The sequence below is a fragment of the Bombus vancouverensis genome, chromosome 16 (assembly GCF_051014615.1).
Source record: "Bombus vancouverensis nearcticus chromosome 16, iyBomVanc1_principal, whole genome shotgun sequence".
NCBI classification, from domain to species: Eukaryota; Metazoa; Arthropoda; class Insecta; order Hymenoptera; family Apidae; genus Bombus; species Bombus vancouverensis.
In genome coordinates this window covers 6,374,825-6,392,867 of record NC_134926.1, presented here as the reverse complement: position 1 = coordinate 6,392,867, position 18,043 = coordinate 6,374,825, and the positions used below count along the sequence as shown (strand labels likewise).

General features: G+C 42.4%; 1 protein-coding gene across 17 annotated transcripts in view; it reads right to left on the bottom strand.

The window, feature by feature from the left end:
* The window catches only part of trol (terribly reduced optic lobes), a 182,242-nt gene that overhangs the window by 98,474 nt on the left and 65,725 nt on the right, over positions 1–18,043 (bottom strand). For 16 of the 17 annotated variants that reach the window (XM_076625589.1, XM_076625595.1, XM_076625590.1 and 13 more), the window contains exons 2-9: positions 14,156–14,315; positions 13,865–14,001; positions 13,629–13,779; positions 13,376–13,544; positions 12,065–12,225; positions 11,584–11,727; positions 11,076–11,300; positions 10,774–10,890 (exon numbers count right to left, since the gene is read on the bottom strand). In XM_076625589.1, the coding sequence (XP_076481704.1) occupies positions 10,774–10,890; positions 11,076–11,300; positions 11,584–11,727; positions 12,065–12,225; positions 13,376–13,544; positions 13,629–13,779; positions 13,865–14,001; positions 14,156–14,315 (1,264 nt within the window). The remainder of the gene's footprint in view (positions 1–10,773; positions 10,891–11,075; positions 11,301–11,583; positions 11,728–12,064; positions 12,226–13,375; positions 13,545–13,628; positions 13,780–13,864; positions 14,002–14,155; positions 14,316–18,043) is intronic. The other variant, XM_076625598.1, reaches the window with a different exon arrangement.

The window sequence follows — 18,043 nt, the reverse complement described above, 5'->3', positions numbered from 1 at the left end:
ACCGGTCTATTTAATTCTCGGTCGTTCCATGCGAAAATGTCCCCAGATCAGAATTCTAATTAACACCAGCCAAACGAGATTATCCTACAGGCTGATCCAATTTCCAGCGACATAAACCATCCGCCGTGGGGCAGCCTGTGAACGAAACGAACATAAGAAAACACGTTTCGTTGGCGGATTATAAAAGTTTAAATAAAATAAGTTGAGAAATCACGGTTCGTGCCGGCGATATGACGGCCGTGGAAACCCAAGGAAAAAGCTGTTGCACCCGTGGAAACCTAGACGTGGCATTTATTCGAACGCGGCCTTACCTCGCATTTTCATACTAATGGACTTTTTCAACTTCCTCGACACGGTGTAACCAGCCTCGAATTATCTTTTTGTCAGATGGATTAACGCGTGCTTGGGGGATACTTTGCGCTTCCGTCCACTTCTCCGAAGGAACGTGCAGTCTTGGAAATTCGCGAATCAACCACTTTCCACGATTTTCCCAAGGATAACGAAGAAACGCGTATTAGGGTCCTCGAGGAATTTAGTCGCAGGCGTTTCAGTCGAACGAAGCTCGAACAGATTCGAGGGGAAAATTCACGATCGAGCTCGTAGCTGGTCAGATTTTCCCCAAGTACATACTTTCATGTGTGTACAACATTTTTATCGAAGAGTCGTCGGAAAGAACGTGAAATTCGAAGGAATTAGATTAATTAATAATTAGGAAGCCCTAAGCGCCTAATTAAGTTTTAAAATGTGGCCTCATAGAGAGCGAGGAGGCAGCTTGCGCGCAGCGCACCTTATGGTAAATATGGAGCTGTTTGCAGGAAAATGAAAATTGCAACAACAAACGTACTGCGTATAACGTGCAACTTTGGCAAATATATTTGTAGAATTTCAGCGGATCGCAGAGGTTGGGTTGGTTTTTGTGGAGGAAAGCTGGATGATCATTCATCGTTAAAGCTCGAACGCGAGTGAAAATAGGGCCACGGATCGATGTTTCGAACTTGGCTCAAGAACTCTTCATCATCCTTACGTGCAGTCGTGAATCACCTGTGACGATTAATGCTCGGTCAACTATCGAATTGTTGCATACAAAGTAGCAATTTTGGACAGATTTTTGTCGAATATTTCTCGCGGGAGGAACAATTCGATATTCGATGACGAAGAAATGGTAGGAGAGAAAAGTAGAAAGAATTGCACGACGATACGGTGAGGAAGACGTTGTACTGTTTCACGGGTCGATCAACGAAAAATTGAAAATCGGAGAGCACAGAGGAAACATATGGCGAGTTCGTATTTGTTGATTTTTTATTTCCATGTCAGCTGCCTAACGTGTAAAATACACGTTTAGCTCGGAAGTGTGTCTTTCTCTGGTGTATGGAATTTTGTAAAAGATTAAAAATATAATAATTTATCCTAAATGGAAGCAGAATAAGAGAAGAATTTACGTAGAAAAGAAGAGAAAATTACAATAAGTAGAACGTGATACAATAACCGACGTTCTTGTAGCACTTAACAAGATCCAAAAATGCATATTTTATCCTACGATTGATTAAGAAGCGTTGAATCTTAAACTGCTTCGATTAACTCTCTTTTTCTAACCGTTTTGTCCCTCCCTTTCTTCTTTACGTTTGCAACTCTTCAGAAATCTTCCCCTTTTGCGGTACTTTATCGATAAAAAAACGTGGAATACGCAAAGAAAGGTAGTAAAAATAACATATCACTGGAACCCAATACCTTGCTAATATTTGTTCCAACATGAAACTCATTTAGAGGCCACGCAAACCCGAAGGGAACAGCCAGGTTAAAAAAGGCAAACTCTTTCGCTAGCTGTGGCCACTCGCACGTCGAATTCCTCGTCTCCAACGACTTCCCTAAAAATTCCAAGCATCCTCGACCAAACACCCAACCAACCAACGTTAAAAAGAAAAATCCTCCTCCCTCGCCTACCCTCGGCAATTCCCAAAATCTCTGATCCCCGAGAACTGGCGAAAAAACAAAGAGTAACCGCCCTCTCAAAAGAAACAAAAAAAAAAGAACAAAAACAAAAACAAAAAAAAAAAAAAAAAGCAGAGAAGCGTCGGATTTATCGCGAGTTCGGTCACGTCGAAATTATAATCCATCCGCGACGCTTCAACCAGATTTACGACAGCCAGGCAATCCCCCATCGACGGTGGCCACCCCCGGCAAACCAGCCAACCAACCAACCAACCAACCACGCTTTCATCAGCCGCGCTTTTTAGAATTCATTTTCGGCTTTAAGCTTCATTTCTCGGCCGGGGAGAATTAAGCTGGGCGCGGTGGAGGGTCGGTATGGCTTGGTCCGGGGGACAAACGGCAGATTGGTAGGCGTTACCCTGTCTGTTGCCACACTTAAGGGGTTCACACTGTGTAACGAACCACCGTCGCCCTCCCACAGCCACCCCCTCGTGAACCATCCCGCGTTTCCCAACTCTCTACGTGCACTGGGATGCATGTACATACACGTCGAAATATGTCGCGATGGGGTAGGCAACAACGACCACGCGACCACGCGACGACGACGACGACGACGACGACGACGACGACGACGACGACGATGACGATGGGGATGAAACGGTGGTGATGGTGTTGGTGTTGGTGGTGGTGGTGGTGGTGGTGGTGGTGGAGGTGGTTGGTCGGGCGGGCGGTTATTTCGTGGTAACAATTCCCTGGCTTTTTTGTAATTTACGACAATACGAACGCGACCGGCAGAATTACGATCCGCCCTGGCGCGACGCGGCTGCGCGACCTCGAATCGTTCGTTTAATCCGCGGCTGGCAAGGAATATTCACGGCGGAGGCAGCCGATTTCCCGCCGTTAGACGCGTTTCTGGCTGGTCCGTACTTGGCACAGCTTCTGAAAATCATCCTGCAGGATACGCTGGTACTCCGAGGATGAAGAGGCTGGGGGGAATTTTAGGGAAGTTGAGATGAAGAGGGATGAAGGGCAAATTTTAAACGAAGGGGTGTAGGGCAAATTTTAAACAAACAAGGGCAAAGTTTGCAGATGTTGCGGATTTTATAGAAGTTAAAAGTAAGAGGGCAAATTTTGTAAATGTCAAAAACTATGGTAAATTTCGCGAAAATTAGTGGCGAGAGGCGTAGAAGAAATTATGAGGATAGTAAAAATTAGTTGAGCGAGGGTGGGAAGAGTTTCGTAAATATCGAAAACGGGGGTGGGGGAGAGTTTTGCTAAGGTCATAGACAAAGGACGTGCGATCAGCTTTTTTTTTTAATGGTTCACTAAACGCTGAAAACCAGACTGGTAGGAAGAATCGTAAAAATGTAAGAAACAAGTAGCGTAAGGGGCAGATCTTGTAAATCGTGCAGAAACAGAGGTAAAAAGTGGAAGATAAATTTTATGGATATTAGAAAATAGTTAAATAAGAGTAGACAGAGTTTTGTAAATATCGAGAATGCAAGTGGAGGGAATTTTGCAGAGAATCTTTACGAATAAACAATGTACGAAGAATTGTTTAAAAAACAAATTTACAAAGAAAGACTGGGCAAAAATTTTGCAAATGCGTGTTGAAAAATTTACGCCATCCGACAACATAAATTATTTCAGTTCTTCTTCTCTGAAGTATGCCCATTGTGTTAAGACGTAATGTTAATATTAATTGTTGAGTAATTAATAAATTAAATAATGTTCATCTTCAGAGTGTTAAGGTGTTAGGAAAGATATATTACACACTGGTAAACGTTTAAATGAGAAATTTGTCTTTGAAATATGTTCACTGAACCATTTCCAAGGATGTGCTGATACGGATGATCCTTGGTCGTTAAATAGGTAAAAAGAATTTTCTAAACAATAAGTACACGATCGATCAATTTATGCAAACTTACGAACGCGAAACTCAATAACAGAGTCGAAAGTCAACAACAGGAGGAGACTATGAAGACTTTCCAAGCTGGACTCTAATTGCTATGGAAATAAAATATACATTTTAGAACGCCTTATCGCGTGAAATATTTGCGTAGAGGGGAAGTCGTTGATTATAATATCGGCAAATTATCAATACTTATTTTATGTCGCAATTTGATAACGTTAGGTGGTTATCTGAGCGGATCGCGGCCTCGGTGGTCAGGCCATTATCTTTGGTCTTGATTATTTATGAAATGAGCCCAAGGCGCACACGAGGCTCGCTCGCGCGGAAACTTACACCGTCCACGAAATTTCGTGGCACGTCGAAGTCCACAGGTCGGGAATTATTTAGTAGCTGCCAGGTCCCTTATCAGGCAATAACACACGGCGGGCAAATTATCCCTTACCCAACTCGTTGATCCTTGGCGATATGTGCGGCAAAAATATCCATCGCTCGTTAGAAATCGCCAGAACCATCAGAAATTTCAGAATCAAGATGATTCTCCGATGTTGAGTACATAACGATTCATAGAAACGTCTCTTTGTGTTCGAGTATTAGGTTAAGTCAAAGAAGACTCGAGTTGGGTTCGAAGACGAAGGAAAATCCCTAGGGTTTTGTTAGATATGGTAAGACACACGTGACACAGGTCTGCGTTAGACCTGGATTAGTTTAGGGAATTAATAAAAATCCCCTATAAACCTATTTCTCTCTTTCCCGTCGAATGTAGGTTTATACGAAACATCTGTGAGCTACATTTAGACTAATCGTAATTGGATTTTGCTTAAGTTTCAAAATTGATTAAAATTCTCATGTTTCTTCTTTTTTAAATATGACACTACAGTATACGACGAATATCTGTAGGTCGGGTTTAGGTTAGGTTCGAAAATCGACAGAAATCCCTATACTCTTTTTATATTTTGTAAACAGAAAAATCCACGGCAGAACAGTGTCGAAGGTAGACTCGAGGATCGATGCAACTCACGATTATCGATACGCCACGGATTTACAAAAATCTTCCACGTGATATTTAGAGATAAATCGAAGATCCATCTTCGAGAAGGGTTCTACGACATGGTACAAGCGTGATCGTTAGAGAAAGTGAACGCGTAGTTCTTAGCGACTGACTTTGAGAAACCTGGGGCCTGAAATTCTTAAAGAATTCGTTGCAGTGGCTCGTGAGTAAACAAAACCCATCACCAGGTTTACTCAGAGCCGTCGAACGAGTAGTTACCTAAGAGCACAATTGGGTCAGGCTCGCGTTAAGCACGAAAACGGATATAAATTTCAATTGTTTCAAAATAAAGCAATTCGCGTTTGCAACAGATCTACGTTTGATTCGGATTAAACGATAATTTTCGAAATACGTAGGAAACGAAAGATACGGAAACAAAACTTCGGTTGGGCTTGGACGTTGGTAAAATATGATTTCGTTTCTGAAAACTAGGACGAGATCGGTGGTAGCGATGTTTGTCCGTGCAACAAGAGGACAGGAGAGCGAAAGAAAACAGGAGACATTCAAATTTTTCGCGAAAGCTAAGTGGCTCGTTAATTTATCGATCAATGATCACGCGATGCGGTTGAAATTCGTGACGTGATTTATAGGCAGAACGAACGACTCGGGCGCAGCAAGTTTTCAGACAAATCACGCTGCCCGAACATTCACGACACATTTGCATATGCTTATTTTGTCAATAAACCGTCCTCTTTCGTTCGCCGGTGAATAAAAAAAACCTTCGGTCCTGCAAAGGATCTTGTTCAAACAGGGATAACGCAACGTTAACCCAGAGAATAAAAATACTTGGACCGGTCAAATTTATCCAATGAACAATTATTACCATAAAGTAGACATACGAGCAGAATTGTAGATTCGAAAAATAATTTTGCTTAATTCTTTGCGCTCGTAATGACAGCTGACGTACCGACCGTATTTTTCACTACGAATTTTAGAAACGTGTTCGTACTTACCAAATTGCTATGAATTTTCTATTGAAAAATTTCTTCTCTTTTTTCAGGCAAATTTAATGATACGTTCGACGAAACATCTAAAGAAATAACTTCGACTTTATTCAACGATATTCTCGGCGACAAGTTCTGTGCAATCTCTTCGTTGTAAAAAGATATCTTCAACGATTTCACTGTTACCGATTAACGAACGATTCGTTTAATTGAATTAATTAATGTTCACAATCTCAACGAGACTACCGCGCGATTTACAGGACAAATCATCGAGTAATCGTAAATTCAAAAGATGTATTTTTTAACATACAACAGATTGATCTGTAGGTGAGAAAAATTCTTTGAAATGTAGCAAAGGGATTGCACATGTTTGAACTATTTTTTGACTATTAAAGGAGTTCAAGGTTAGACGTTGAAAGAACGACTTCGTGGTCGAAATTGAACACTAGCTTGAACGATTGCTTTGGTATTTATTATTTTACTGAAATAGGCGCACGAACGTTCCACCACGCGGCGAACGTTCGCACAGGGTGGTCAAAAAATCGTGCACGTAAAACGTTTGGGTCTTTGTTGGAAAACGTTATCCGTCAGAAAGTATTTAGGATAGAACAACTGCTGGCTATTCTAACGTAATTGGTACTCAAGTTTGTTGAGCTGGCCTTGGAGAAATTGAAATTCAACCATATCGACGCTGGCCCCATTCCAGATATAACAGATTATTTCGCATTCGAAATTTCAACTAACGGATCGTATTTTATTGGAAAACCCGCGTGCGCGATGTAACTTGCGTGTAAATTAAGACAACATCCTTGAAATTCGATTCTCAGAATTTACTGTTCCGACAATAAATGAAACGTAGCTAGTTTCTATAAAATATTTCGAAATTTTCGAACATTTGCTGCTTTCTTCTCTTTTTTCCAGTTCTTGAGTCACGTTTGACACAACTGTTGAGTCGGGAACAAGAATTCTGCCAAATATCGATCGCGCTAAAAGTCGACATGCGACACTTGTTAGTTCTGCGAATTTTTCAGATACACAACCAGCTAGCAGCAGTTGCTAAGAAGGCCGAAAACCCAGGAAAAACTCCAGCGTCAGTCGGAATATCCGTTTGAGTGCCAGCGGTGTTTGAAAAAACAGGATGGAAAAATCCTGAACAGCGCGACAGCGCTTGCCTCGATCGATTGCGAAGAGAAACAAGCGGCGCAATAGCGCTCGTCGTATTTGTTATTTCTTGTACATCTATATTATTATATACGCGTACTGTCGGTTTATAAATATTTCAAGTTTTGTTCAAGAAAAATTACTGAGAAGATAACAATGAAATAGAAAAAACCGTGGGTCGCCCGTAGCGTTCAAACGTACTGGGACCTTTCGACACAAAATCCAAACAGCGCGACTCAGACGGTTAATCGTTGCTACGTTTGATCCGGAAGAAGAGCTACCTATGTCTGAATTATTTTCTGACGTGCGAAAATGTTACTCTTATTTCATTTTGCAGTGCCAGTTGAACGCACTAAGCTTCTACTCACCGTGCACAGTTCCGAGAAAGCTCCACTCTAAGTTCTCGTGAAAGGTCTAAAAGTGTGCAAGTCTGAAGTTCTCGCGAACGCTCCATTCTAAGGATAACGCGAGCGTACGCTGATCGAGCTCGTGTATATCGAACGCAGACAAGAAATCACGAAAGAATGATCGCCTGAGATTTCTATATTCCAAGAGCTGAGCCCAGATACCGATAAGCGGAGGCTTGCAGCTGACAACCTGAGAGAAGCTTCCGTAGAAAATTCACGCGTGTCACCCCGTGCTGTCCTGCTTTAATCGCACTAAAGGAATTTTCAAGGTCAGAAAAAGAGAGGATTGCACGGTTAAACGAGGAATCGTTAAACTACCTAGACGGATGCAAGTGGAAAAGGTGGATGCTTCTACCGAAAACCTAGCACCGCAAATTCCATTCATGCAACAAGGACGTCTAAACTCGGTGTCACCAGGTGACACCCATCCCCGTAACCTCGATAAATATCCCAGAACTGTCACTCCAAGCCACTGTGCAAAGTTACCGCGCTCATTATCGATTGCACGATGAGAAGCGGAGCAAGCGAATGACTGCTTACAAATTCATCCAAGCAAGGATGATGCAGCGATTGCCATCATCGCAACGATGCCCACGTGTTTTTTTTTTTTTTTTTTTTTTTGCACACCGCGTATACCAGGTCGAGAGGACGCACCTGAATAATGTGCTGGGACAGCAGGGGTTGACGTTTGTCGTGGCGGTGCCTAGCGTGCTGTCGTTCCACCTACCAGCCTAACGTACAACTCCCCATCCTCCCCCCTTGCCAACCTGCCAACCATACCAAAGCCTCGTTTCCCGACTTCCAGCAACGTTCGCTTCGTCCTGCTCACCAAGACTCATAATTGTCCCCGTCCGAGCTGGCATATCGCGGAAGCAAACGGGGGACACGAAAGTGGTTATGCGCATTCCTATCCACCGTGCAGGATCAACGGAGGCGGGAGGGCGAGCACGAGGGTCATCGGTAGCGATGGCCTCAACACGGATGCCACTCTGATCAAGAGCTGTTTCGATTTAGTTTACTAGTTGTCGGTATAGCTATAGATGGACCTTTCTAGTTTGACAAGGAACGCCGCAGCGATACTTGTTCTCGGTACCAACGATCATGGTTCTCCTAACTCTCGCTTTGTAACCACAATGTGTCTCGTATTTGCTAGGAAACGATCGTCTCGTCAAACTATGCGAAAGACGGGATAGAACATCTCTTTACTGGGATACAGTGAGATATGGAATGGACAGTGAGAGACCGTGGTGGAACAAGCATTAGCAACTTTAGTTCCTTTGGCAGCGTTAGCAACATCGTCGTGCAGGTTTTAAGAAGATTCTATAAGCTTGTGGCGTCATGTGTCGTCGGTTTGGTGAGAACTATCGTTGGAGATGGAACAGCTGGATCAAGAAATGCTCCTTCTGTGCTATCAGTTGATATTCCCGGCTTCCTGTTAGGGACACAGTTTGCTACGAAAACGATGATGTTTCCAAGTGTCGAAGATAGAACAATTCTCCTCGAGGGATACTCCTTTGGTACCATCGGATGTCTCTTTTTGCTTCGAAGAGAATTCTCAAATTTTTGGATGCAACGTGTCCCAGATCCGATGAAGAGAAACGATCTTTGGGGATATCGTAGATGGATCGATGATCCTGTCTAATGTCACTGCGATTGTGCAAGATTAAAGGTGTACGTTTAATTATACTGTATCGTAACACAGTACTCCTTGGACATTTCTTCGACATTTCGAAGAATCCGATCGATCGTTCATCGATGAAAAAAAGTCTCATTTGCCGAATATGAAAATCTTCTTCGAGACATCGCGATATATCGGGAGACACTTAGAGGACAATTTTACTCAGAAGATCGCGATCCAATGGATTCGAATACCCATCGCTAGTAATGAGGGGATAAGGTCGATGGTCCCCTAACGGTTGAATACTTGAATATTGATTAAGCATGCACATCGCGATTACTGGAAGCAGGTAAAAGCAGCGGTCTGCGTGTCTCTGGATATTTATAACGAATGCCTCTGTCTGTCTCTCTTCGACTTCCTGCGAGCCAGAAAAACTTCGACTTCGAAGATGTGCAAAACGAATTTCACCGGCGATCGACTTTCGAAGATTAACTTTCGACTCATTGTTCCGTCGCGGTTTGGCCCACTTCCACGCAGCTCCTGTATTTCTATTTCAAACAGGGAATTTAATATCCTTTGTTACGTTTCTAGACCTCGCATAGCTGACGCACTCTCCATTAGCCGCAACTCTGATCGAGAAACTTGAGAAGACCTGGCCTTCCCCTACTTGCCTACTTGTAACTGAGAATTGGTACTCGGGATTCGTAGTTTGGCCTAATCTGCAACCATTAAACGCTACAACAGTAGGAGACTGGCTGTAGTCTCGAGGACTAATCCAGAGACTGAAATAAGTTACCGTAATTGTTGTGTCTTGTTGGTGTCCTTCGCATTCCTCTTTTTTTATCAGAAGACTTCTCGATAGGTTTAACGAATTAATTTAACATATTCGTCAAGCATATTACTGACGCATACGTTGCATCACTCGAATTAATGTCTTCGGTATAGCACGGTGGGATTCTTGTCTTTTTGCTTGTTAACGAAGAAACATTGGACAAATTTAACACGTCGTAATACTATAAAAATGGCCAGCTTGATCTTATTGACCTATCCGATGTGGAACCGTTAATACCAATTATCGACTCGGTAATACGTTATGCTGATAAAAAATTCGCGATCCGAGGTTCCAGCATCACGTGACCGACTTCCGTGGCCGTTGGCCATAATCATCCGCCTCTCGACGGTGAAAAAAGCGCGGTAAAACAGAACGGAAGAGCAAAAGCCCTCGAGTTTTGAATATTCAGTAGGTACATCCTGGTCGGTTTCCACCTGACCCTCTTTTCACGGCGAAAATCGTCACGTTCTGGCTCGTCTTCGACGCCCTTCCGTCTCTAAGCCTTTGACGAGCCGGTGACGGTGTTACTTATAATTAGTTGATGGTCGCCGAGCGGAAACAAAGACGTTGAGAATGATCAGGCTGACGTAAGGTGGGAATTTCGGAGTCATCGATCCGATATGTCGGCAAAACAGACCCAAGGTCCGCGATAATCACGCGACTCGTCGGTAAAAGCAGAGATCGATCGGTAACGAAATCTTCGAGGGTAAGTTATAAGGTCGGTAAGAATATAAAAAGTAGATTTCTACATTTTGTCGCAGCTGGCAAGTGGATATCTCTTCAATGGAATTCTCATCGTTTTCTAAATCGAAGTAACAGTCGATTGATACAAGTTGGAAATCTCTATTTATAAAATAACAAAGAAGCAAAAGAAGCTAGATTATCATCGTTATTAGTTGCTAGAAAATAAAGAACGACTCACCAGGATAGTTGCAGTCGTGTTCATCGCTTCCGTCGTCGCAATCCTGGACGAAGTTGCATCGCTGCGAGTCCAAGATACACCTAGACACGTCGCAGGCGAATTCTCCGGGGCTGCAACCTGTAATATCGATCGATTTCTTACTTTTTACGAACGTACGAACTGTGGATTCTTTTTGCGCGCAAAGGGACAACGAAAATTATCAAGATAAGGAACATTTGATACTTGTGTAGGTACAGTTAATCTATGCAAAAGTACTGCCGTTATGAGTAAGCATCTACGTAATCGGGAGACAACATCTGTACCTGGATGGGGACAACCATCTTCATCATCACCATCGTCACAATCTTTCACGCCATCACATTGCTGTACAGAGCAGATAGAACGACTTCCATCTCTACAACGAATTGTGTCGTCGGCACGACATTTGCTAGATATCGAATCAACTCTGTTTATATCTCCATCGTCTTCGTTTGGTACAGCTCCCAAAATTTCGTGATGATCGGTTCTTGCGAAATCCCTGCTCGGCTCTGTCGTTGATCGTTTCGATGATTGGGAAGTGAATATAAATTATGAACATGAAGAGAGAAAAAAAAATATACGTATGTGAAAATAAGTAAATAATTAAAAATAAAAATCTTTCTAATAAAAAAAAGGGGGGAGGGAATTAGTTGAACGAACAAACGAACGAATGCATCTGATATGGAACGATTTCACCAGTAGCAAAGAGCGATCTATGCCAGAAGTCCAACATGGTACTTATATTTTAGTGTATTTACAGCTACTGTGTTGACGATTACGACTGCTACTTACGCGTTGTACTCTCGGAGCAGCCCTCTTCGTCAGAACTATCCTTACAGTCGGCAATTCCATCGCATCGCCGCTCCAATGGAACGCATGTACCGTCTCTACACGTTAGCTCAGCTGACTGATCGCATTCCAGCTCTTCAAACCCTACTGTGGTTAGATGCGTATTTCGTGTGTTTGTGTGTAGGCGTGTTTGCAATCATCAGGTGGACAACAGAATGCAACAAAAAAGGTAGAAGAACGAAAAAGTGAAACGGAGCTCTAATACAAAAGATTCTACTTATAATATAAAAGTACAACTAGCATGACACAATAACAGCATGCGGCGTAAGTGTGAAAATTGAATGGATCGATTCTTCCAGGCGAAGATCAACGCTAGGACGTTCCTTCTATCTCGAGATTTTTTTCTTCTATGGTCATCGACCTGGGTGGTCTTCGTAGAGGAATCGATCATTCCACGCGTCAGCGTGTAGCGAAACCAAGTTACCTTGGAATATTCTGAAGGTAAATCCATCCGGACGCACTTGGACGTTGCCCAACGAGTGCATCTGCAGCTGTTTCTCGATGATGTACTGCATCTCCGTCTCATCAGCTAACGTCGAGCCGATGTCTAGAGTAACTTGCGACGTAAAGCTGTCAGAAGTTGGCCTGAACATCGAACAGGAATTATTATCGTACCTCGGATACCTATTGGCTGAGTCACTTTGACTCAGCTTCTTGGGCTACCTGTCTATTTCAGAAAAACATCTCTAGTGTCTTTAACGCTAGAACTACCATACCAGCCAAACTCACCGGTTTTACAATTTCATTTTAAAATTCCTACTTCGTGTTATATTTTTCTCCGCAATGACGTAATGACTTTCGCAACGATAACTGAAAGAATGATATAACGAATTTTATTTTGGTTTTTACGTATTCAATAGCAGTGAAAATGACTGGCACTTGTCAAAGTGTACAGGAGTCCTGTAATCCGTTTATCGAACCCCAATTAACCAGTTTCCTCGTTTTCTACAACTTGCCACGCGTTTTTCAAATTTTTATCGCGTATCATTCGATACGAGGATGTCAGTTATCAGGAAAATTCCGGATCGATCGTTGGATCGCTAGATGCTAACGCTGGAAATACCACAGCAGTGAAAATGACTGGTTCTACGATTTTATAAATGCGTCAACCCTCGTTTAGGGATCCCAGATGGATTAATAATAGCAAAAATGTACTACGTAACATGGAATTGCTTCCGTAAAAAGATAATAAATCAATAAATATACAAATATTCTACTATTACGTATTTTTTGAAGACCAGTCATTTTCACTGGTTTTCATAGAAATAGCTTCGTGTCGACTATCGGTAGTTCTAGCGTTAAAAACACACGGAAATCAGTTGCTACGTGTTCCCGATGATATTACTCGTCACAATGTGATTGTTTTTTGAACCATTGCGGAACAATACAACAACCTGTCACATTTCATTTATCCTTCATAGAATTTATCCTAAAACTTCAATCTCGCTTCGAATTTACCGAACTTTTCATTTAATTTTCCATTTAATTCGAAGTTATAGGACATACTCTTTATCATATTTCATCGTACGTTGCGACCTTCATACCGCGTAACAATCGTTCGAATCCAGTCTACGTACGATTAGAAGCTAAAAGCATTTTTCTTTACAGTAAACGACGATAATACGCACGCGTTGCTACCGATAAGAACGTAAAGAACGTCGGAGACTAAGGAAATCTGTTTCTCGTAGAACAGAAGGATAGAAATAAATCGCACACCGAGTGACATTACACTCACGATATTTTAACAACGTTGACGTGGTGATTTTCGTTGGGAATGTCACGGTTCAGCAACTCCTCGAGCGGCTGCGTCAGATTGCCACTGAGTTCCTTGTACTCTCTGCTGCTTCTGTCCGCGTATTCCCTCCTGTACGGTTCTCCAACGGTCAAGGTTATTCTGTAGAACCCTGAAAAAGCCACATTGAAATTAGCAACAAGTGCAGGAAACTCCGGCTACCAAATCAATGAACCATAACAAACTGTTTGCCTACTTCTTTCTCTTCTGGAACCGTAATTAACTTTCGTATCAAACTCGGTGGCGCTGCCTTCAACTTCTCCAGATCCGGCTAGGTCTTCGTCGTCGGTGTTGCCAAAATTGGCTGGCTCCCTCCGACCCTCGGCCGCGTTCCCAACCTCGTTGTTCTGTCAACAACAACGACGATCAGAGCCACTATCGAACCAAAGATTTACGTATTTACTTCAACGTCGTAAGTTCTTGGATACCAACCTCGTCATCTTCGTCGTATTCCTCCGCGCTATCTCGGGTTATCCTTTCCAAATTCGAGCTTTGCGGCTCTTTGTCCTCGTCCGATTGAACTGGAGGAGCGTTGTTCAGCTCGTTGTCCGCGTTGTCGTCTTCGGATTCTGCAAAACGTTAGACAGTACAATTTCTGTAATACACGATAGAGCAGAATGTTCGGCGCAATTGGAGGATCTGCATTTCTGCCAATTAGCCAACCCTTGCAGCTAACGACGATGTTTAAACGTGTTTACTATGGGAAAAAGAACGATACATTACCTGGAGCTTCGGTAGTGGTAGTTGTCGATTCGGATGGGCCAAAAAAATCCCACAGCCCTCTCTTTATCCTGTGAAACAAGGAGTCTTGTTGGCGCGACTCTATCAGCGGAGCCTCGCCGATGGACTGTTTGCCATCCTGGTCGAACACCAGATCGTCGTTCTGCAAACGAAAGAATCCATACGTAATCCAACTTTCTCAAACTCCGACAATCACATTTCAAGCGTCTTTGGAAACGCTTCCAGTGACTTTTCTATAGAAACAACGCTAGGTAAATAGAACACCAGGCGGCGCATGGGCTTTGCACTCTAAGCTAGTTGTATACTCGAAGGTCTACCTCTTAGGGAATCTCAGAAGATCATAAAAAATTCTTCCGACGAGGCTGTCGAATTAACAAATTCACATTACGCTAGAACTCCGTTTACGCAGCAAGGAAACTTTGCCCAGTGCTCGATTACATCGATGACACTTGTGCGAACGCGAACGCCTGTTACATGAACAGGAAAGTTTGCAAAGTTTGTAAGTTTGAAAAATTGTATTTAATATTAAGCTAATTGATCGCTAATATTGACCAATTAATTGCGTTTGACGAGTATACACGTCGTCGTTCGTATTTAATCAGGCACTCGGTGACCTAACCCGATTTCTACAACTAAATTCCGCGTGTTACGATCGTTCGCGGAGAGACGCGGTCGCTAGGAAAGCGCGTCAGCGAGAGGCGAAAATTCTCGCTGCGATTCGGTTAATCGACGCCGCGAAGTAGTCGTTCCCCTGTTTCGGTTAAGATAACAGAGGTGGTTCGATGAATGTAACACTGTACAGTAAGTTATAAATCACCGTTTATTCCAACAACTCGTAAAGAAGATAGTTACGCTGGTGCGTATGTATAAGATGAGCGAGTGACTGATCCACGGGTGTAAACCCGGTCGAAGGATGTTGACTGTTCGAAGGATGGAAAATCGGTTGTCTTCGGAGACGATGCTGTGGCGGAGGAAAGCTAAGGATGGGTGTGTCTAGCGCACGGGACCATCGGATTTGTTGCTGACGATTTTGGCTAAGAGAGCGAGGGAAATAGGCTTCGTTGTTAATTGGTTAAACGAAGGTTGGTGGACTAGGAAGGGTCTTAGCCGCCCTCGAGAGGAAGTGGTTAGTAGGAGGAAAATTGCATCGTACGTTAGGAAAACTAACTTGCCTTTGTCAAGCCGTAGTAGACAATGGTCTTTAGAAACGATTCGGAAAACGGATGTTTGTTGGGTCTGAAGGACCTTAGCTAGCAAATTACTGGGATTTATAACGGGTCCTTAAGAATATCGAGGGTACGCTGCGAGGATGAGCGGACATCTAGTTCCCATCTGGCCCGCGGTGTGTGGCCTGGTCTAGGTAGAGTGTACACCGCAGTTAACTGGTTGATAAAGCGAATTCCGAACGAAGAGATCCGTTTGCTACGAGACGACGTGGCGGATCTCAATGTTGCAAAGATTCAACAACTGTACGCTATTGTATACATCTAATATACATGCGGTTGGCTGGTTGAAAGGGAAGAAGCGTTACAAACGAGGAAACCGCAGCAGCCAATGTACATAACGAGTGAGATTCGTCGAGTGTGCTCGAGTATCGCGCAGTGAACTCACGTGCGACTCATAAAGAACCAATTCTCACCTAAACACGCGATATAAATTCAGGATCAGCCGCCCATTCCACCGGCCGTGATTCGCTGGCCAGGGTTCGACGTCGCGGGTCAACGACGTCTCCTCCCTGTTCGACGAACAACAGGCGCACGTATACACACAGAAAGGAAGAAGAGAAAGAGAGCGACAGAGAGTCCAAGCAGCGAGCATCGCCTGGCCGAGATAAAGTATCGTTACGCGAGAAAACGACTGACGAAGCTTATGCAACCGGTGTACCCCTGTCGATATTATGCTACGACGCGAATAACAAACCAGACGTTTGCTCGCCGATCTATACGTGACGAGTGGAGCGTTTGCTCCGACGAATACAGGATTCCCCTCTATCGAGTAGTTATGGAACATCCGTCGCGTTTTTCACCACCTAGTTTTCAGCGATCCTCCGCTCCCTTTCCCGGAGATCCACGGATCCAAGAAACTTGAGATGGAAAATTACGACGAATCAGACCATTCTTGGACGTATAGGACAGGAATTTGGGGATTTTGTTCACAACCAATTGCGGAATGAAAGGCTACAATTGCTTGGATGATGTTAGTTTACGTTTTGGCTGTGCCTTATGCAACCAGAACAGGTACAGTCTTTTCCATTTTCTTCATAAGTAATTGCAAAATGAGAAAAGACTACAATTGTTTGAATGATATTAATGTATCTTTTGGCTGTGTCTTATGAAACCAGAATAGGCCCAGTCTGTTCAATTTTCTTCAGAACTAGTTACAAAATGGAAGGATAAAATTGCTTGGATGATGTTAGTTTACCTTTTGGTTGTATCTTATGGAACCAGAACAGGTACAGTCTTTTCAATTTTCTTCATAACCAGTTCCAAAATGGAAGGCTAAAATTGTTTGGATGATGTTAGTGTACCTTTTGACTGTGCCTTATGCAACCAGAACAGGCTCAGTCTTTTCAATTTTCTTCAGAACTAGAAGGCAAAATGGAAGGATAAAATTGCTTGGATGATGTTAGTTTACCTTTTGGTTGTATCTTATGCAACCAGAACAGGTACAGTCTTTTCAACTTTCTTCATAAGTAATTGCAGAATGAAAAAAGGCTACAATTGTTTGGATGATGTTAGTGTACCTTTTTGCTGTGTCTTATGAAACCAGAACAGGCTCAGTCTTCTCAATTTTCTTCAGAACTAGAAGGCAAAATGGAAGGATAAAATTGCTTGGATGATGTTAGTTTACCTTTTAGTTGTATCTTATGCAACCAGAACAGGTACAGTCTTTTCAATTTTCTTCATAAGTAATTGCAAAATGAAAAAAGGCTACAATTGTTTGGATGATGTTAGTTTACCTTTTGGCTGTGCCTTATGGAAACAAAATAGGCTCAGTCTTTTCAATTTTTTTCATAACTAAATAGTTGCTAAATGGAAGGCTACAATTGTTTGGATGATGTTAGTGTACCTTTTTGCTGTGTCTTATGAAACCAGAACAGGCCCAGTGTGTTCAATTTTCTTCAGAACTAGTTGCAAAATGGAAGGCTACAATTGTTTGGATGATGTTAGTGTACCTTCTGGCTGTGCCTTATTGAACAGTTTAGGAATTTTGTTCACAGGTAATTGCAAAACTGGAATTGATATATAATTAACATATATAATAATATATCACATATAACGACATGTGCAATAATTAAGAAATGGCTAAAGGCTAAAATTATTTCAATGACATTAATGTACGTGTTAACTCTGCATTACAATCTCTCTTTTTTTGTTAATTAACAAAATTTAAGGAAACTAAATGAACACGACGAAATGCTATAAAATGGCCAAGTTAAGATAAGTTAGACAAAACAATTCATTCGCAATTTCTTTTTCAATCAAATTACGTTACTAGATTCTATTTTTTGATGGTTACGAGGAGAAATTCTAAGGATTTCATTCCTCTTCCATCCAGTTCCCGCTAATTTTAATAATTAATTCTTCTCCCATCTAGTTCCTACGATCTTACGGAGTTTAAAGAAACTGAATATTTATAACGCTATTCTAAACTATAGTACTCTTTCTAAATCATGAAAAATACTTTCTCCCTTTCCGATTCGCGTAATTACTTTTTATACTCCGTACCATGGCGCTACGATATGTACATTATTTATTTCCTGTCTACTCGTTAATTAAACTCGCCGTATCATTATGACGCGAAAATGCGTTTTTTTTTTTTTTTTCGTGGCGGCGGAATCAGTGGCAAATGGCATGATCCAACAGAAGC